At 42.1% G+C, this 21557-nt stretch overlaps 1 protein-coding gene across 9 annotated transcripts in view; it reads right to left on the reverse strand.

The window, feature by feature from the left end:
- The window catches only part of FGGY (FGGY carbohydrate kinase domain containing), a 350907-nt gene that overhangs the window by 137935 nt on the left and 191415 nt on the right, over window positions 1–21557 (reverse strand). For all 9 annotated transcript variants that reach the window (XM_043520798.1, XM_043520801.1, XM_007059048.4 and 6 more), the window contains exon 5: window positions 14068–14156. In XM_043520798.1, coding sequence (XP_043376733.1) covers window positions 14068–14156 — 89 coding nt within the window. The remainder of the gene's footprint in view (window positions 1–14067; window positions 14157–21557) is intronic.

The raw sequence follows: 21557 nt of genomic DNA on the forward strand, positions 1-21557 counted from the left end.
TTGAAATGTCTATGTTCGTTAGATGCATTCTTGAAAGCATTGTGCCCTTGATCTATGATGACTTTTACAGGCAGGTGACAGGTCAACCATAAAAGTATGTTATTTTAAAGGTCACAGCACTGGCGAAACTGCTATCACGATTGTGGGCAAGGAGGAATCTGCCTTTGAAGTTTGAGCTGTTAAGATACTTACTCGTTAAAAGGCTCCTGTATGGACAACATGAATGCAAAAATAAATAAGCAAAAAAGTAATGCAACTTTAAAGGAATAGCATAAGTTAACCCCTACGTTCTCAATGTAGTCAAAGGTATGATCAGAATTGCCAGTGAAAGTTACTAAAATTAACAGATTTGGACAGCTAGCCACTGAAAATAACACAAAGCATTTTTTCTCCTGCATCCTATGTGACAGGGTCGGGCCAGATGGCTATAGGAGAGTAATAGAAGGCAGATATATTAGCCCCAGGCTAAGTAGGTCCCTTTTCCCTGGGTAAGGTAACAGGGAAGGTTCCAGAACAATCAGGAACCTTCTCGAGACAATTAAGACAGGCTGATTAGAACACCTGCAGCCAATCAAGAAGCTGCTAGAATCAAGTAAGGAAGGCTAATCAGGGCACCTGGGTTTTAAAAAGGAGCTCACTTCAGTTTGTGGTGTGCATGTGAGGAGCTAGGAGCAAGAGGTACTAGGAGCCGAGAGTGAGAACGCAGACTGTTGGAGGACTGAGGTGTACAAGCATTATCAGACACCAGGAGGAAGGTCCTGTGGTGAGGATAAAGAAGGTGTTGGGAGGAGGCCATGGGAGCCCAAGGGGCCCAGGGAGTTGTAGCTGTCACACAGCTGTTCCAGGAGGCACTCTAGACAGCTGCATTCCACAGGGCCCTGGGCTGGAACCCGGAGTAGAGAGTGGGCCCGGGTTCCCCCCAGATCCTCCCAACTCCTGGTCAGACACAGGAGGAGTCGACTGTGAATTCAGAAAAACGGCCAAGCTGAGGGCTGCCGTGAAACTCCAAGGTGAGCAAATCCACCAATAAGCACAAGACCCACCAAGGTAGAGCAGGAACTTTGTCACACGTAGGACAAGACTATTGTTACAACCACGCCATGTTACAATAAAAAAACCAGGATGGAAAATTGGTAGCGAAAGCATCGGTTTGGGAGTCAGGAGGACTAGGCCAGAATCCAGGCTCTGACACAGCTTTGCTTCATGAAGTAGGACAAGCCACATAGGCTGGGATTTTCAAAAATACCTACCCGAGCTAGGTATCCAATTCCCACTGGAAGTCAATGAGACTTAGATGCCCAACTCCTTTAGGCACTTTTGAAAATCTTACCCTTAAAACACTGTGCCTTGGTTTCCCCAACTGTAAAATCAGGGTAATTCCTCTGTACTCAGACAGATATTTTAAGGCCTCATTCACTGAGGCTTCCCCATATGCAAGGTACTATAGAAGGACACAATTTAAAAACAACAACAACAACAACAAAAGGAATCTCCCACTTTTCGATTTATTTGGAACTTGTGGCCATGTGGTAATTAATGTAAGCATGCTGTAATCCTTTAAGCATTGTGTCCAAGCACACACACATGAATATTTTTATTTAGATCGATCGATCAATCGATAGATATTCACACACACACACAAATTGCATACTTTATAGTATCTTTTTGTTTTATTGATGGGAACTCTTTTGGCATGTGGATTATCATACTCAGAAGCCTGTGTTTAGGAGTTTACTGAGTATTTGCATTATATACATATACATACAATAAACGTACTATTATTGCTGAAAAGGCCCTAAGAGAAATATAAACAAAGTTGCTTTCTATTCTATTTTAAATCAAGACAAGAACAGCTGCCATAACACCAGTTACTTCTGCTCTTGTTGAATGGAGAGGAGACCTCACAAATGGAGATGGGCTTGTACAGATTACCCACCCACAGTATTTTACACATACAGGAGTTCGGAGAAGATGCCATGGAAATGTGATGACCAAGGGCTTTGTACAGTGCCTAGGACAGCAAGCATGTGAGCCCCGATGGAGTTCAGGTGATACTGCAATAGAAATCAGTAACAGAAATAATAGCTATGCGATCTCCACACCCTGCCCCATGTCCTAAAGGAGCCATGGTGCCGGGGAGAGCGCTGCGAAAACACAATCCCTTGACTGAGTTGGGTTGCCATTCCCTGCCAGTTCCCAGGATCTGTGGAGTTTGGCAACCACCCACCCCTTCAAGTTCCTTAATAGAACCCCAATCCCAATCCCACTGGTTAGAAACTCAGTAAAGTGAATATTAGAGTTTCCTGATCACCCTTCTACAGATACTAAGAGAAAGGGGTTATTATCTGAACCTTAATAGAGAAGCTAGTAATTAAGATTTTCATATATATGAATATATATTGCTCCAGCACATGATAAACAAGGAAAGGGTTGTTTAAATACAGGCTCCTTTTCCTTGATGGAAAACTTTATCTTCTACTCACCCAAAATAAATGCAAATGACAATTATGGGAAAATGAAAGGTATAGAATAATTTTCTGTGGTGCAGTAATTTGTTTCTTCAGATCTTTCCTATGATGTAGGAGGTTGCATTTCGAAGATGAAGGAATACAATGATTAACAAGAAGTGAATACATGAATTCTGATAGAAAGTGCTTAGGAACTTCTTACCCATCATTATAAAGAAAGAACGAACCACTATCACACTGGGCGAGATCAGAGCTTAACAGGCAACAGAACACACATTCAATCCCTGAGATCATTTTCCTGAAATAGAAAACTACATATGTTTCTCAAATTTCACATCAAGCCACTGCACAGCCCAAACTGCAGTGAACAGCCGAGCCAAGCCTGCCTTCGGGCTTGTGGGAGTAAGCACCAGAAAACAAGATGATTCTTTCACATCACCACATTCCTCATTTGCTATCTAAACTTACAAACACCCCTGTTGAACAGAATTTGTAGCAGGGTTGCTTATCAAGCAGTCTTTACTTTGTCAAATTAAGACACATTGCCTCGGATTAGTGAGACTCCTTGAGTTCAAAATGACTTCATGCTTGGCTCAGAGTTCAATGTCTCTGTGGCAAGCTGCCAGTAATACATCTACTACAGCTCCTGCCCCCACTCCTTTTCTATACTGACCTAGCTGACTTTTTCCTAAAGGCAAACAAGCACAATACAAAATTAAGGACCTGGCTCTGTCCCTGTTAATTAAGAGCCCAAACACCTTTTTAAAAAAATCTTTATAGAAGTAGCCATTTACATAAGGTGTGAATGTAAACCCTTGAAACATATTGAAGGAGCGTATTTAAAGGTGTTAAAAACTTGGAATGCAATTTCATTCCACTGTACAGCTATAGCTAGACATTACTAAGGCCCTACTAAGAGGAAAGATCTGAAGATCATTTGGAAAACACATCAGTTTATCTTGTTAATGTTTTGTAAAGGACATTTGTACAATAACAATAGCTAGCATTTTCTATTTGCCTGTATGCTTCCTGGCAAACATTCACAATACATGTTAACAATTTTTATAACCAAGACACAAAACAAAACTCCGGCAAACTACTTAGTAACTGAAGACCCATAGGACACAATCTTTTAAAGAGACATGTCAACGTGAAATCTAGTCAATTTCTAAAAATGAGTTAAGTCACGTCCTGTACTGCACCTGTCCTTGAGGACCCTGCCTATTTTTGTGTGTATACAATATTTTCCTATTTTAAAGCATGTTTCTCTCCCCTCTTGCTGTGCATACAAAAAGAAGTGGAAAGTAACTGCCTATAAAAGCAGAAAACAGTGAAACTGGTTATATACGAATTGGTATCAAATGCACAAAGTAAACAAGCTGAATAACTAGTAATAACTATTCCTCTTTCATTTCTTTCAGTTATAGACATCTTAGATGCTAGTTGTAATAGTAATAGGTGCAAACTTTCAGACACAGTATGATTTTTAAGTTGACAGTTTCCCTTTAAAGTTTTGGTTCTTTCTTCAAACAGCCATAATACTGGCATAGAAAGAAACAGGAATAAAATGAACTTAAAATAAACTTTTTAAAAGATGGCGGGAAAATGTGGAACATGGAGAGAGAAACAAAACCTCTTTGCAGGGAGGTCTCAATTCTGCTCCCCCTGAAACCAATGACAAAAATCTCAAATGATGTTGAAGGTAACTGGATTGTGACCATAAAACAGACATTCACTGCTAGGGTAGTAAGTGCCTTGAAATACAAAAGGTCGATACCTTTAGAACTAACACTACTCAAGTAACTGGAGTCTTGTTACTTTATGTCTAATTTTCTTATTTTAAAATAGAATTTTCTGGTCCAGTTTGCGAGTTAAACAGATTTTGGTTAATACTAATGAGACACTGTGGTGATTATTTTGACCAATCAGGAGAGGGGACTACATTATTTCAGAAATACAAAAGAAGCAAAGAATTACAGGGATGCATCCGATTCACTAACTCATCCAAAGCTACTGCGAAAGACTTCTTGAATATGGACAGGCCAAGGACAGAATGGACATGAAGACTGAGCTCCCCTCCCAACACTAATAATAATAAAAAATAATAATAGCTAGGTATTATACATGCTTTTCATCAACAGATCACAATGCTCTTTAAAAAGGAGGTCAATGTCATTATCCTGGTTATACATATGGGAAAACTGAGGCACAGAGAAGGGAAGTATCTTGCCCGAACTCACCCAGCAGGCTAGTAGCAGAGCTGGGAGTAAAAACAGAGATCTCCCGAGTCCCAGTCTATCCACCAGTCCACACTGCTTCCACTAGGCCACACTACAGATGCACAATTCCAGTAGGTCACACTACAAGCACAGTTATATAAAGGACACAATTATCTCACACACTGCCACAAAAAAAACAAATTAAAAAATGGAGGGCTCATGAAAAGAAAAAGAAGTGCCAGCTTCCCCACAAAACAGGAGTCATCAAAACCCCTCTCCTCAATAATGAGGGCACTCCCACTCTTTCAGGCATGATACTTTTCTATCTTAGGTCCTTACCATATGAAACATGTCACTATTTCCACACTGGTGAACGGAGCAACTGAGCTAGTCTCAGAGGACCACGTTCTGAATTCACTAAAGGCATGGAGAACTGGGACAATCACGAAAGGGAGTGCGTCTCTTTTGGTTTAGAAAAGGTTCAGTCAGAGGGCAGTACACTGTCAGCTCTGGCACAGGAAGTTCATGGACACTTTGTCTGTCCTGCTTAAGAAATTAAAATATCATCCCTTGTTCCCTAAGATAAATTACCCTTTTCCCCAAATGAGTCTGTGTTTGAAGTCTTAGGTTTTATTTTATAACCAGAACCCCAAACCCCAGCACAATTCAGGATATTGCCTCTGCCACATGGGCCACAATGCTAATTAGTGCAGCCTTGTAAAAGATGCTCAGGCCCTTTTCTTTTAAGAGAGAAGCCTGATTTTTAGACCAGGCATCTTTTAAAGTTGGCACAGAATGTAAACAAGGAGAAGCCAAACACCAGAATCCCAGCCAAGGAGCATTCATTAGTCATCATGGCAGTGCTGGGAAGGAGGGGGAGAGCAGTTGACCACAAGTCTCTGAACTGATCCAGTTACTGCATCTTATTAAACCCCTTAAAAAGGCACACACTCCTCTCAGAGAATCATTTCACTTTCACCTGTTCCTTCTAATAAATTCTCTAACAAGCACCAGTTTCCCTCCACAAACACGCTCTCAAGTTTTCAGCACTGAACTATCTACCTACCTACATGTGGTACTCAGTATTGCCCCCCACTAACTTGCCTTGAACGGATTTATATCCTCACAACATCTCTGTGAGGCAGGGAAGTGCAATTATTCCCATTTTATAGGGGAGGAACTGAGGCACAGAGACTAAGTGACTTGCCCAAGGTCACATGACAAGACTGTGGCAGAGCAGGGGCTTGAACCCAGCTCTTAAAAGTCACTGACTAGTACCATAACCACTGAATCATCCACTCTCCTTTTCACTAATAGCTTCCATTGTTCCAAATAAATGAGGGGACAGATGCTGCATTCTGTTACACTGATGCACATCTGAATTAACTCCAGTGATGCCAAAGGAGTTATTTTGGAGTTAATGCTGTGTAACAGAGCAGAATCTGACCCTAATGTTGTGCAAATGTTATAAAAAGGCCAGATCCTCAGCTGGTGTAAACTGGCAACTATTCCAATTTACACCAGATGAGGAACTGAACTCAGGTGTTCACCAGCATGATCATAAGAGAAAGAAAATCTCTCTCCTTTCAGTCTGGTCTGTTTACAGGAATTTCTGTTTTTTTAATATATTATATACATAGTAAATCTAATATTAGTTAACCATGTCTCACCAATATTTCTTAAAGACCATAAACATCTGCCTTTGGGTCTGTGCAATGTAGAAAATGCCCATAAATGTATGAATCAGCTTCTTATAGAAATTATTTTATTTGGGCCAGGTTTGGACACGGAGATCCCTGTAAGGAAGCCATCTGCAGATAATCTCTCATACCCCACACAGAAGGAGAAGTATCAACTGCCTGCATGGCAACATCTTCTCTTCCAGAGACTCCAAGGGGCCAGAAGATAGAGAGTAATTAAGCAGGGTATCTCTACAGGACTTTTTTTTTTCCTTTTTTTTAAAGGCTGATCAAATTTCATGTCAATCATTTTCTTTGAGTGAACCATGCAGACTTTCAAATGGGATCTGAACCTTAGGTCTGTTCATCCCATTCTAGACTTCTCAAGTTCTTACTTTTATTTTCCCAGCATTTCTACCTTCCTATGTACAGTAGGTAACAGTATTCTTCCTTTTATAAGCACACCCAGTGCCATGTTCGACATACTCCACCTCTGTTATGGATAAATTGATATTCTTAACTATGATTCCAAATCCTGTTCCACAGTTTTAATTTTTTTTAATGGTTCATCTTAATCCAAATAAACCCACTGGAGCCTCTACCTTTCCAATGAGTGAACTGCTTGTAATTAGAGATGGCCCCGAAGCAAAATCCTAGATCAGAACACTCCTGATGTGAAAATTTGGATGTGGATCCAGATCTGACTTTGCAGCCCAGCCCCATTCTTGTTTGTGTTGCAGTCCTTAATGAGATTTCAGAAGCATGCAGAAGAGGGGTGTATTTCTGACAAGAGTTCTCCATCCATAATACAGTTACCTGTAGCTGGACCAATTGTGCATGGAAGATTATTTTTAAGCTACCTTTACTCAAAACACCATATAAAGAAAAAAGTTAGAGGTAATAGGTGGAGGAGGGTGGTGGTGAGTCACACTCACCATGAGTAAAAGTGCTGAGCCTTTGAAGAGCATTACTAACAGATCTGAGAAAAACAACTCTCTCCTCCTCTCCTCTTCTCCCTCCCCCTCCCCCCCCCCCCCCATAGCTTTGTTGAAACAAGCCAGGTGAAAATCTAAATGTCAAGACTGGTGCCCATCCTTTCTATATTAAAAAAGTATCCATACAATTTTTTAAGGTAGAACCCAGCTGGGGAAACACATCAATCCTAAGAAAAGCAGTACTGCATATCATTTAGAACAAAGGCCTTATTTTTCATTGTTCCTAAGTAGGAATCTTAGAAAATGAATACATTTTTGTATAAGGAAGATCTCAGACAATAATCCTCTGTGAACAGCTGGAGTTTACTAGAAACCTCTAAAATACAGCAATTTTGAACTAGTTCTATGCAGCTACTGGATGCATGGTGTCTATCATCAAGACAACTAGTGACAAAAGGTAGTTGTTCGAATCTCAGAATATGTTTGAGCTGCCTTCAGGTATGAAGCATATAAGGACATTTCTGTGGATTTTATGTAGATCCATAGTACAACTCGTAGCTATGCAGTGAGGGGGTTCAAGCCATTAAGGATTACTCAAAGGCCAAAGATATACAAATTTACGCTTACAAACACAATAAGAACTGCTTAAGTACACAGTTCCCTGATCCTGCAAAGATTTATACATGTGACTAACTCTAACCGAGTAGTCCCACGGAAGCCAAAGGGGCTACTCACAGTATGTAACGTACTTGTGAAAGTCTTTGAAGAATCAGGGCCTCAGACCTGTACAAATGCTCCTGCTTCCTTACCAATGGGGTGCATAGAAACGGAAACATTTCGCAACAAAAATCCCTTCAGGATCACAGTTACTCTACCAAGGTATCCATCAGCAAAAACTTACAAGATTCCTTCTTTATTGCGACCGAGTTCTGCCACTTTTACTCACGCTGACTAGTACTGTGCCTCACTCTTAGTAGTCCCACTGAGAAAGGGTGCAAGAATCTGGCCCTTGATTTGTTCACACTTGCATAGCACTTTGAACATATGAAGTACACAGTCTATTTGGAGTATACACCAGTATTCTACAGTATCATTCATAACAATTGATGAGATTCTGTGCTGGGCCTTTAAGAGGCCCAGCCCAGAATTCACAACCCAGCAGAAGATGGGGCCAAGATGGCATTAAGCCACCACTGTGCCCTCCCAAGTCTGTAGCAGAACCGAGTATAACTCAGACAACCCTGGAGCTCCAGCTAACTTATGGCAGCCTGTCGCCAGCTGATTAGGGACAGCATCATTGCTGAGACACTCCCTAGCATTACCCCTGACAGAACATTCCCACTCAAGCCCTGTCCCTAGCATGCCTTTTATGACCAGGTTTATAAATGGAACCTTGATGACAACCTGATGTTGTCCTCCTTAGTTCTTGCACCTGGAGAATTCTCTTATCTGGAGCTGGGGGGGTTAGACTCCTTTTCTGCCTCATCCAGCCTCTTTACCTGGTGCACAAGGGCTGGAGAGGAGGCTGCAAATTTCACGCAATAAGCTTTCAATAGCATTACTATAGTGCTTGGACCATTGTACTAGAACATTGAGGTTTATTTATAAGATCTCTCTACCCTTGCATTATTGTTATTTGTATTGCAGTCATGTCTAGGGGGCCCAGTAAGCAATTGGAAGCCCATTGTGCTAGACTGATCACAGAAAGACTGTCCCAGCTACAAAGAACTCTCAATTTCTTATCCAACAAAAGACAACAGCCAGATGTAACAAAGAGATGGGAGAGCACCAGGTAACAGTAAGAGGACTATGGTTAGCGTAGTAAGCAGTGATCACAGCAAACCACCAGCCTACCTACAGTCTAGCGTTTTGTGGAAAATCACAGCAGAGGTGAGTTTTAAGGAGTGATTTGAAGGAAGACACAATAAGAGGCTTTCACACATAAGGGCAGCTTTGTCATCTCGTTATCCTTGTTTCCATCAGTCCTCCTCACTACTGCAGCAGCAGTTATTACCAAACACTTGGATCCATCAGGTATTACAAGCGGGATGGCTGCAGACACAGTGTAACCTTTGCAATTTAATCGGATCATTTGTTTCCCCAAGAGACTTAAGGATTAGTCAGCATGACAGTGAAGTTTTCCTTTTAAGTCTGGTGGAAGACTGTGCTGTTCTTTCCCATCTGCTCTCCCAAGCTGCAGAAGGCTGGAGGTTAAGCGATCGCATTACAAAAAAGAAAGAAAAAAAACGGGGGGGAGGGGGGTGTGATAGAAATATTTTCTTTAAAAATTTTCTGCCAACACTATCCGAGAAGAGGGTGAGTGGCCCAACTCTTGTACCCCCGAACTAGCGACATGACTGTCATTAAGAGATATGACCGCTGGCTCACCATACTAAACGCCGGTGACTTGATCCTCCTACTTTCAAAGCTGTGAGTCTGTACCCTAGTGGGGTCAGGTTAAGATTGAATTACAGCACAAGCAGCTAGTTTCTGGGTCTGAATGTGCCAGACGGGGAGGACTGTTGCTCCTCAGAGGAAGAGAACATTTAAAAAAAAAAAAAAAAAAAAGGATCTCTTTTAGACAGAGTGTGGCTGCCAACACTGAAAGCGGGAGGGAGTAACTTGATGCATGACTGCTATGGATTTCTCTCCTCTAACAAGGTAAAAAATAGCTTTTTTAACACACTCCCATTTGAAACCATCCCCCTCCTTTAACAAAGATCTGGAAATGCTGTGTTTCAAGAATTTCCCTGTGTTAGAGTTATACACAATGTTCAGATAATACACGGAGTGCACTCTATTTAGCTTCCCAAGTCTTTACCACACTAAGAACATTTCACGTTTTATTCATGTATTATTTTAAAGTATTAATCATCTGGCCCCGTGGCCGAGTTGTAGAGCCCAGTGTGTCTGGAGAAAAGGGGGGTTGATTCCTACTCTGCTGCCTTACTCACCAGGTTCTCAGGGGGTAAAGTACTACAGAGGGCACTCATACCCCAATGAAAAATAGCTCAAAACTATCCTCTCCAGCTTGCTAGATAGAATCACTGGAAGACTGCAAGGACTTCTAGCCAGATAAGGGGGTGGCAACAGGCACATATCCTCTGTGCACCCAGGAGCTCTAGGAGGAAGCCCGTCTCACAATGCTGTCTATGGGGTGGTGGGTCCTGCCCTATGCCACACTCACTGACAGGGACGACCTTAGGGAAGGGCAGGAATGGTCACATGCCCCTCCCCAGATGCCTGGGGGGAGGAACATTCCAGAGGGGGGTGGGGAGTTACAGCTGTGCTCAGGTACGTGCCTCAGGTCAGGAGGAGAGTGCCTTGCCTGAGCTCTGCGGCTGCTTGCCCTGCCCTGGTGAGCTTCTTTCTTGCATCGAGGGGGCAAAATGGGAGGGCTCAGGGGAGGGAGGAAGGGAGGGAGCAGATAGGAAGGTGGGGCTGCTGGCGACACTGAGAATGATCATGGGGGATCATGGGAGGATGGGGGGGCAGCATAGGCCAGGAGTCTGCGGGGAGTGGCAGCAGCAAGGAAACAGCCATGCGGCCTGGATGGATGGGCAACTGGCATTTTTTAAAGATTGAAACAAAGGGAAGCACTGAGTACCTCTCTGGCTTGTAGGAAAAGAGTGGGGTATTGTCTGTGTATGTAGTGGTGGTAGCCCAGGGGTGAATGCTCGCTCACTCGCTCCATTGCCCTCCCAGAATCCCAGGTTAGAATTAAAATGCCCTGGATTTCCTCCCTCACATGATGAATCCCTTAGGATTAATTATGGTAGGGACCACAATTCCCAGTGAATTTTCTGTTCATGACATCCTGCCTGCAGACAAGTGAATTTCACCTTGCTAAAGCCCCTACTATTGGGGTTGACAAGAGCAGTTCAAGGCCATAGGCCAGCTGAGTTCTCTAGGCTGGGGTGTAACTGCTTGAGCTCTCTGGTTGGATGCTCACGTGGTTTGAACTGGGACTTTCTAACATGCCCAGTGCCCGTTCCTTGTTTCCTTGCCCCTCTTCTGAATGGGCAGGTCTAAACTGGGAAAATAGGCGGTGTTTAAAAACGTGTTTGCTAACATGCTTGAACTATCACATTTTTCAACACAACCTATTTCCGAGTCTAGACAGAGTGGGCCGATGCCATATCCCCACATTCCATTCTTCCCTCAGGTATAGGCTTTGAAGAGGGAAATTGCTCTATTGCAGGGGTTTTCAAACTGGGGGTCGGGACCCCTGAGGGGGTCGCGAGGTTATTACATGGGGGGCAGCGAGATGTCAGCCTCCACCCCAAACCCTGCTTTGCCTCCAGCATTTATAATGGTGTTAAATATATTTAAAAGTGTTTTTAATTTATAAAGGGGGGTCGCACTCAGGGGCTTGGTATGTGAAAGGGGTCACCAGGACAAAAGTTTGAGAACCACTGCTCTATTGTATAGTAAGCAGGGCTGTGGGTGTGTTTTCCAGCAATGCGTCTTTTGGTTTTCATTATTCCCCCTCTCTTGTAGCCTTGAGACAGAAGCAGTTACTGACTGTCGGGTCCTCTGAGAGCCACAAACCCCTCTCCTGGTTTCGCTGGGCCTGTGATTTGTAGCTAATGCTGGACAAGCTGTACAGCATGCTTAGCTGACGGCCTCTTTTCACGCGATGCCCTTAGCAGCACATTCCGAGGTGGCACCTCTCTTCATACGTAAAGTCTTTTGACTGAGGAAGTTTGGACAGGTCAGGTGGTGTGTCTGCATTAGCACCCAGGTTTCTGTAAGTCTACAGCGTACGTGCCCTATTCCCAGAGTAGCACTGCGGTCGTCTTGCTACGTAACAAGAGAGCCACTTCCAGCTCACGTTGGAAATACAGAAAGTAGCGCTGATGGCAATGGTTTCACTGCAAAGAGTTTCCAGAGAAAGGATAAGGACAAAGTGTCATTAGCTACTCTCTCCCACAGATGCAAAGTACACAACAGGTATGCGGCGATCCTGAGTGTCACCTCACTGTACCCATCCCTGCATGGCTAAATGTTACATGGATACATACTTCAATATTATTTCTATTACAATACGTGGATACCTAATAGGGGTTTATAAAGTTACAAGCAGTGAAAATACTGTATACACAGAGTGGAGTATTAGAAGGTATGCTGTATTGTATACATTGGTGGGTTGGAAGGTATGGCATATCGTGTAGAGTGGGGTATTGGAAAGTATGCTATACTGTATTGCAGAGGTGGGCAAACTACGGCCACATGCGGCCCGCGGGACCCGGGGGCGGGGGAAGGGGGCATTCAGGGGACAAGGAGCAGGGGGGTTGGATGGGTCAGGGGTTCTGAGGAGGGGCAGTTTGGACCTTTAGGATTCATGCTCTTGACACTAGTACAGGTCTGACATGCTGTGGGGCGGCTGAGAGGGATACTTCAGACTACCAGCTCTTTGGGGCAGGGACAGTCTTTTTGTTGTGTGTTTGTATAGCAAAATGGGGTCCTAGTCGATGACTGGAGCTCATGGGAGCTACCACATTACAAGTAACAACAATACTAAGTACGTTCTTACAAGAAATAATACTCTTTGCCAGGGGTTGGTTGGTTCGTTTGGTTTGTTTTAAAACAAACCCAGTACTAGTCCACTCATGGAAGCGAGATTCTTGACAACTGGCGGCTGTTCTTAAGTAAATGGATAGACAGAAAGTCTAACCTGAATGCAAAAAGGTTGGGGGCAAGGGAGACCTGTCCTATACTCCTTGGGAGGCTCAGGGTACATCGATGCTGCAAAAAAAAAAAAGACCGGGGGCAGTAAGTCTCAGAGCCTGGATCAACTGACTCGGGTTCACACTATGGAGATAAAAATGTTCTGGCTTGGGCTGGAGCCTGGGCTCAGACTCTTCCCCCAAACCGGGTTTCAGAGCCCAGAGTACAGCCTGAGTCAGAACATTTACACTGGTATTTTTGGCCCTATAGCACGAGCCCGAATCAGTTAACCCAGGCTCCGAGACTCACTGTTGTGGGTCTTCTTTTGCAGTCTAGACATACCCTTAAACTATGCCGGGCCTGATTCTCCTCTTACACTAGTTTTACACAGTTATAACTCCACTGGAGATATTCTTGACTTATACCACCCTGAAAGTAGAATCACGCCTTATGTATTTTTTAAATAGCTGGTATTGGTATCTTACTAAACTTTTAAAAGTATTTGTACATCTGCAGTGTAATTCTCTCATATTCCAGTTTCTTTAATCAGGATTTTAAATAATTTTCTCAAGGCAACACTATTAATCGCTCCCTAGGATATACCTAACACACACTGATATTTGAGGTTAAAGTAATAAAATATGTGCTTTGCTGGGATGTTTTGAGGGAGTGATTTTATACCCATTGTTCATTTTTAACAAGATATATTAGATCTCACACAGACTGAAAAAAAAATGTTTTGTTTGGGGGTTTTTGGGTCAAAAACTGCAGCATTTTCATTTGTCAGTGAAAACAAATTTCTGCAGACTACAACTAGAAATAGGTAACGCAATCCTACTTATGTTCCAAAAATGGAGCACGAGATCAATTAACTAATGGTTGTAGCGACATACTGTATCTGAGAATTACAGCGCTCACAGGAACGATTGTGTTCAGGAATGTACACTGGAAGTAGGAGAGTAGGTTCAAGATGTTTTTGAATAGGCTAAATCACATACAGATGTACATACAGCATATCCAGTCAATATGATTTAAGGCAGAAACATGCACAGGAAAAATAGAAGAAAAACAAATCACGCAGTTGTAATTAACATACCTGGCAGTGACACCTGTTGCTTTCCATGATAAGAAATCTGGAAGATCAAAGAAGTAGCCTGCCTTTTCCCAGCAAGACTCTCTCAAGTTCTGAAAAAATTTAAAAAGAGATTGAAGTGAGTTGCAATCATGGTCTGCCTTTATTTTTAAAAACAAATTCTAAGTCAGCTGCCAGTTACCTAAAAAAAACAACAACAATATTTTTTCCTTCAACCTGTGACTACTCCACTCACTTTAAAATGATTTCCTGGCTACAGTATTGGGTCTTTCCACTTGCTGGAGGGTGCTAATGAAAATGCAGTTTTCCCAAATTTGGGTTTACAGAGGCATCCTTTTCAAAATGACAGTGTTAAGCCTTCACCTGCTAAAATTAACAGCAATTTCCACTTTGGAGCTCCACTATATCAGTCTCCTTTTAAGTTCAAAATGCAAGAAGAAAAATAAAACAAATCAAGTGCAATAACCAAGGCAAGTTCTAGCAGGAGTGTGGTCCCTGCTCGCCCAGGACTGTAGCATGGCATTGCCAAATTACTAAAGACCTCTCCACCAGGATCGATAGTCTACAGAGAGCCCCAAACCGTAGTCTGTGGAGCACTAGTGGACCACAGATCACTTGCTGGTGATCTGCAGAGAGGCTGCTGTTCTCTGTGTTACCAGCTTCTAAATTTAAGAAGATGACTTCTAAAATTAACAAAATATTTTCTCAATATTACTTTTCCATGTAAGCAATCATTGTACTTGCCATCAAGATGTCAAATGATAAAGAATGGGAGAGGATGTGGTCTGGACAATTGCAAGTGGGAAGGGATTTTCCCAAGAGTTGTTCTCTATTAAGATGTGGTATATTACTATGAAAAAAGTGCAAGAATCACTGGCCTACAATACATAATGGCCCTGACAAGCGGCCACTTATCAATCTATCAAATTCTAAGTAACACAGTAACAAAACCATTACCAGGTTTCAGAGTAGCAGCCATGTTAGTCTGTATCTGCAAAAAGAAAAGGAGTACTTGTGGCACCTTAGAGACCAACAAATTTAATTTGAGCATAAGCTTTCATGAGCTACATCCGATGAAGTGAGCTGTAGCTCACGAACGCTTATGCTCAAATAAAATTTGTTAGTCTCTAAGGTGCCACAAGTCCTCCTTTTCTTTTTGCAAAACCATTACCATAACTTACTGCTGCCAAACCTAAGTGTTCAAAAATCATGAGTCAGGCCTTCAAAAATCATGAGTTGGCTTTAAACAACAAAATCCTACAAGTTTTTTTTTTTTTAATTAAATTGTGGGTCTTTTTGTTTGCTTCTTTCTTTTTGAGCCTTTTTGTCTAAAAACAGGAGGACTTGAAAATTACTTTTTTTTTTTAATGACAGCTGAGATTCTCATGTAATTACATGACTCCAGGAACTGGGACTGTATGTAAAACATTAATTATTAGGAGACTCACAATAAAATCATGAGAGCTGTAGAAAGTGATAATGCTGAAGAAATAGTCATATGCAGGTAGACTTAGAGGCTTAGGGTGCTGCAGGTTGGCCAGAGGTGTTTTGACAGAGCTGCATGGAGATGTTTCAATAACCCTACCTTCACTATGCTTAACTTTTAGGAGTCACATGCACCTTCAAAAATGTAGTAAAGCATAAGTACCAACAGTAATAAATATAATTACCATTTTATTATTTGTATTACAGTAGCTTCCAACTTCCCCAAACAGGATCAGGACCAAACTGTACTAGGCATGTACAAATATAGTAAAAGACAGTCCCTGTTCCAGAGAGCTTATACTCTAAATAAATATAAAAAGTACTTCCAATTTAACTAACTGTGTGTTCAGCACAGCACAGTACTATAAACTTTTGACTCTGTTTGTTATGTGATTGCAAATTTTAAGTCCCAAAAAGTTATTGAGGTGGAGTCTGTAAGGCCAATAGTATAGGAAAATGTCATTTCAGAAACTAAGATGTAGCCAGGTAAACAATGAAAACAAGAGCATCATTTTGGTTCTGGATCATCCAAAGAATCTATCTCCATGTTCTCGGAGGTTTCAACTCTTTAGAGGTCACAGAAAGTACTGTACTCCTATTGAGGCCTGAAAACAAAAGCTTCAATCACTGCCTTTATTTATAAAAAGCACTAGTGTTGGATGCCTATTTCAGACCACTTTCCACCCAGAAAGTGGAAATGTATGGCTGCTAGTCATTAACTGTGCATTTGCCTCCACGGGTAGAATTTGGCCCTTTATATTTTAATTCAAAAGGCTAGTCGGCCTGGCTGTTTTGACAATATAAACCCTGAGCTACTGGTAAAAGTAGGATTTCTGTCTGGTAATCTTGGGTTTATGAAAATAGACACCAGGCTAGGATTAATCATGTAACTCAAACAAACCCAGCTATTCAGCAAAGATAGTCAGTGAACCATGATTTCATTATTTCATGAATCTCCAAAAAGTTACAGGTTAGCAACCCTATGGTATGGTGTTTCATGAGTGTCCAAATGATTCATCCTTTGTCATGTTGATGCTATATCATTACTAGCTAGCACAGACAAAAATCAAATCATGCCCTGATGCATTTTTCAAATGAGTATAAACATCTCCATATTCTCTACACTTGTTGAAATTCACTATTTGATTTTCACTCCCAGTCAAGGAATCCACCACCACATTAAAAGCAGCATGGAAAAGTCCCAAGCACATTCTCAATGCCATATTCATATCCTGCGACTCATCCTCCAAACTCACGTTTAAAGAAAATAAATTCAGTCTCTGTGTTTTCCTGGGGCCTCTCTAAACTCTCCTCCACTCATTTTTCCTTTCTTCATGCCCAAACCATAAACTACAGTTAATCCTCTTTCTGAGACTGTCACCAAGGAGCCTATAGACACCATTCCTGAAACAGCTTGCAGTGACACATTTGAACAATATGAAGTTATCTCCTCCCTCGAGTGTTTACCTTGCTGCCTCTGAAGCATTCTTAATACTCTATGGGAAGCAGAGTGAGAGAGAGATTGGGAAAACAGATCAAACCTAGCTCTTTGGTACAGCAATACTGCACTGCCACTGTGTCTACACACCAGCTTCCATCTTTGAAACAAGAGTCCCATGTCTCTTTCTTTAAAAAAGAGTTTTTCAAATGGAAAATGATGGACTGATATCCATGGCAATAAAGTCTAGAGTCTACTATTTATCCACAGAACAAATGCAGTAGTCAAAGCTTCCTCACACTGCCTTGCCAGCGTGCTTCAGCCTTGACTTGGAGGGTTTGCTTGTCAGGGTGTGTGGATAGTTCTGAATTGAGTTAATTTGTCCCTGGTGAATGTTTGCTTTTTAATGCTGATGAGTATGTTATGTTTAAGTATTAAGTGAGCATCAGGGGACCTAGAGCTCTTGCACAGGGGCATCGTTTTTACTATTACTTAAGCCTAAAATCAATAAAATAGGCTACCAAATACTGGATGGCACTAACTCTGAGCCATTACCAATATGGCTAGCATTTGAAACAGTGATCTAGTGGTGAAAGGCTTTGTATCTCATATCCCATTACCACCCACTTGTGTCATTAGAACCCCAGTGGCCCCGGGATTGATTAGAGGTGGGCCAGAAGCAAAAATCCCAGGTTCAAACCAGAATATCGATCTAAATTCCTTGGTAGCCCACCATCTCTCAAAGTGGGCTGTATCAAAAGGCCCAACAACGCTTCCTCAGCTCTCATCCCCTAATGCCCCTACTCTACTTGCGCTATATTGATGACACCTTCATCATATGGACCCATGGAAAAGAAGCCCTTGAGGAATTCCACTATGATTTCAACAATTTCCATCCCACCATCAACCTCAGCCTGGACCAGTCCACACAAGAGATCCACTTCCTGGACACTACACTACGCCAATAAGCAATGGTCACATAAACACCACCCTATACCAGAAACCTACTGACCACTATTCCTACCTACATGCCTCCAGCTTTCATCCAGACCACACCACACGATCCATCGTCTACAGCCAAGCTCTATGATACAACTGCATTTGCTCCAACCCCTCAGACAGAGACAAACACCTACAAGATCTCTATCAAGCATTCTTACAACTGCAATACCCACCTACGGAAGTGAAGAAACAGATTGACAGAGCCAGAAGAGTATCCAGAAGTCACCTACTACAGGACAGGCAAAACAAAGAAAATAACAGAACGCCACTAGCCGTCACCTTCAGCCCCCAACTAAAACCTCTCCAATGCATCATCAAGGATCTACAACCTATCCTGAAGAAGGACGACCCATCACTCTCACAGATCTTGAGAGACAGGCCAGTCCTTGCTTACAGACAGCCCCCAGACCTGAAGCAAATACTCACCAGCAACCATACACCACACAACAGAACCACTAACCCAGGAACCTATCCTTGCAACAAAGCCCAATGCCAACTGTGTCCACATATCTATTCAGGGGACACCATCATAGGGCCTAATAACATCAGCCACACTATCAGAGGTTCGTTCACCCGCACATTTACCAATGTGATATATGCCATCATGTGCCAGCATTGCCCCTCTGCCATGTACATTGGTCAAACTGGACAGTCTCTACGTAAAAGAATAAATGGACACAAATCAGACGTCAAGAATTATAACATTCAAAAACCAGTCGGAGAACACTTCAATCTCTCTGGTCACTCGATTACAGACCTAAACGTTGCAATTCTTCAACAAAAAAACTTCAAAAACAGACTCCAACGAGAGACTGCTGAATTGGAATTAATTTGCAAACTGGATACTATTAACTTAGGCTTGAATAAAGACTGAGAGTGGATGGGTCATTACACAAAGTAAAACTATTTCCCCATGTTTATTCCCCCCTCCACCGTTCCTCAGACGTTCTTGTCAACTGCTGGAAATGGCCCACCTTGATTATCACTACAAAAGGTTCTCCCCACCCCCTGCTCTCCTGCTGGTAATAGTTCACCTTAAGTGATCACTCTCTTTACAGTGTGTATGGTAACACCCATTGTTTCCTGTTCTCTATGTATATAGATCTCCCCACTGTATTTTCCACTGAATGCATCCTATGAAGTGAGCTGTAGCTCACAAAAGCTTATGCTCAAATAAATTTGTTAGTCTAAGGTGCCACAAGTACTCCTTTTCTTTTTGCGAAAACAGACTAACACAGCTGCTACTCTGAAACCTAAACTTGAAGTGTGTGAAATCGAGCTTTTAAATCAGAACTCAGTAACTTGGGCACGCCCTTACTGTACATGAAATTGGCTAACTTTTCAGCCACCTAAAACAGAGAGAACAAAAAAAGCCATCTGTAAAAACAGCAACTCAGAGAACATGGATTAAGAAGCCTTTGCCCTGCGACCACCAGCATATCAGCCATTTGCCTTCCCTCCATGACCAACAAGGTTTTACTGAAACCTTCCCTCCATGAGAATGCCTTCCCTCCATGAAAAACAAGGTTTTAATGGCTAACAAATTTATTTGAGCATAAGCTTTTGTGAGCTACAGCTCACTTCATCGGATGTAGCTCATGAAAGCTTATGCTCCAATAAATCTGTTAGTCTCTAAGGTGCCACAAGTACTCCTTTTCTTTTTGCGGATACGGACTAACAAGGCTGCTACTCTGAAAGGTTTTAATGGTTCACTCCTGTGCGTTCCCTTCTCCATTTAGCTAGTTATTGCAAGCCAAGGGTGGACAGAGGGAATAATAGGTCAAAAAGGAAGAACTGAACAGTAACATATAGTGAGCTCCTTGGGCAATCAGCCAGAAAAAGTAAAAGAAGAATGATTCAACCATCAGCCTTTGGTCATTAATTGCAAAGGAATTTACCCTGGCAGTTTGCTCTATGAGGTGATTCTTGTTAAAGGGAAGATCTTCTTTGCCTGTATTCCCCAGACAATAAATGAGGTGTGAAAGAAACAACTTAGACTAGATGCGTTTCGTTTGGACATAATTACAAAAGAAACACCTACTCCCAATCCACCCTTACTCTGAATCAGAATGTGTTACAGCACCACTGATTAAACGGGGTGAATATTTTTTAGAAATAATTGAAATGAAATGTTATTAATCTAAAGAAAAACATAACAACCGTCCTTTTGGTTTTTGGCACAATCCACAGCAAAATATTCCATCCAGAAATTAATAAATATGGAATTTTCTTCTGCTACCTCTGAAAAGAATAAATGCATAACACAAAAATTCTGGAGCCGGGCAAACACAGCAAACAAATTTCACTCCAACTTTTACATTAATTTGTTTTGTTCATGCTCACGTTTCTGTTTTGTTCGCTTCCACAAACATTTATTCTGTTGAGTTTTGCTGACATAAATATTTGCAGCAAGCGAAATTCAAAGTTGCAAACATAAGTATTCATAGAAACCAAATTTTAAATTCGCATGCACGCATATCCATCCCAGAAGCACTTGTGCACTCATCCGATCAGGGAACAGAAACATTACCATGCAATTTAGCTGACCAAGCACAACTAACTGACACAGCTTGAATAGTGAAACCTCACAGAGTACTAAAAAAGAAAAGGAGTACTTGTGGCACCTTAGAGACTAACCAATTTATTTGAGCATAAGCTTTCATGAGCTACAGCTCACTTCATCGGCTGCATACTGTGGAAAGTACAGAAGATCTTTTTATACACACAAAGCATGAAAAAATGGGTGTTTACCACTACAAAAGGTTTTCTCTCCCCCCACCCCACTCTCCTGCTGGTAATAGCTTATCTAAAGTGATCACTCTCCTTACAATGTGTATGATAATCAAGTTGGGCCATTTCCAGCACAAATCCAGGGTTTAACAAGAACGTTTGGGGGGGCGGGGGGGAGGGAGAGGTAGGAAAAAACAAGGGGAAATAGGTTACCTTGCGTAATGACTTAGCCACTCCACTCCCAGTCTCTATTCAAGCCTAAGCTAATTGTATCCAATTTGCAAATGAATTCCAATTCAACAGTCTCTTGCTGGAGTCTGGATCTGAAGTTTTTCTGTTGTAATATCGCAACTTTCATGTCTGTAATCGCGTGACCAGAGAGATTGAAGTGTTCTCCGACTGGTTTATGAATGTTATAATTCTTGACGTCAGATTTGTGTCCATTTATTCTTTTACGTAGAGACTGTCCAGTTTGACCAATGTACACGGCAGAGGGGCATTGCTGGCACATGATGGCATATATCACATTGGTGGATGTGCAGGTGAACGAGCCTCTGATAGTGTGGCTGATGTTATTAGGCCCTGTGAGGGTGTCCCCTGAATAGATATGTGGGCACACTTGGCAACAGGCTTTGTTGCAAGGATAGGTTCCTGGGTTAGTGGTTCTGTTGCGTGGTATGTGGTTGCTGGTGAGTATTTGCTTCAGGTTGGGGGGCTGTCTGTAGGCAAGGATTGGCCTGTCTCCCAAGATTTGTGAGAGTGTTTGGTCATCCTTCAGGATAGGTTGTAGATCCTTAATAATGCGTTGGAGGGGTTTTAGTTGGGGGCTGAAGGTGAC

Source organism: Chelonia mydas, chromosome 8, assembly GCF_015237465.2.
Source record: "Chelonia mydas isolate rCheMyd1 chromosome 8, rCheMyd1.pri.v2, whole genome shotgun sequence".
Lineage (NCBI taxonomy): Eukaryota > Metazoa > Chordata > Testudines > Cheloniidae > Chelonia > Chelonia mydas.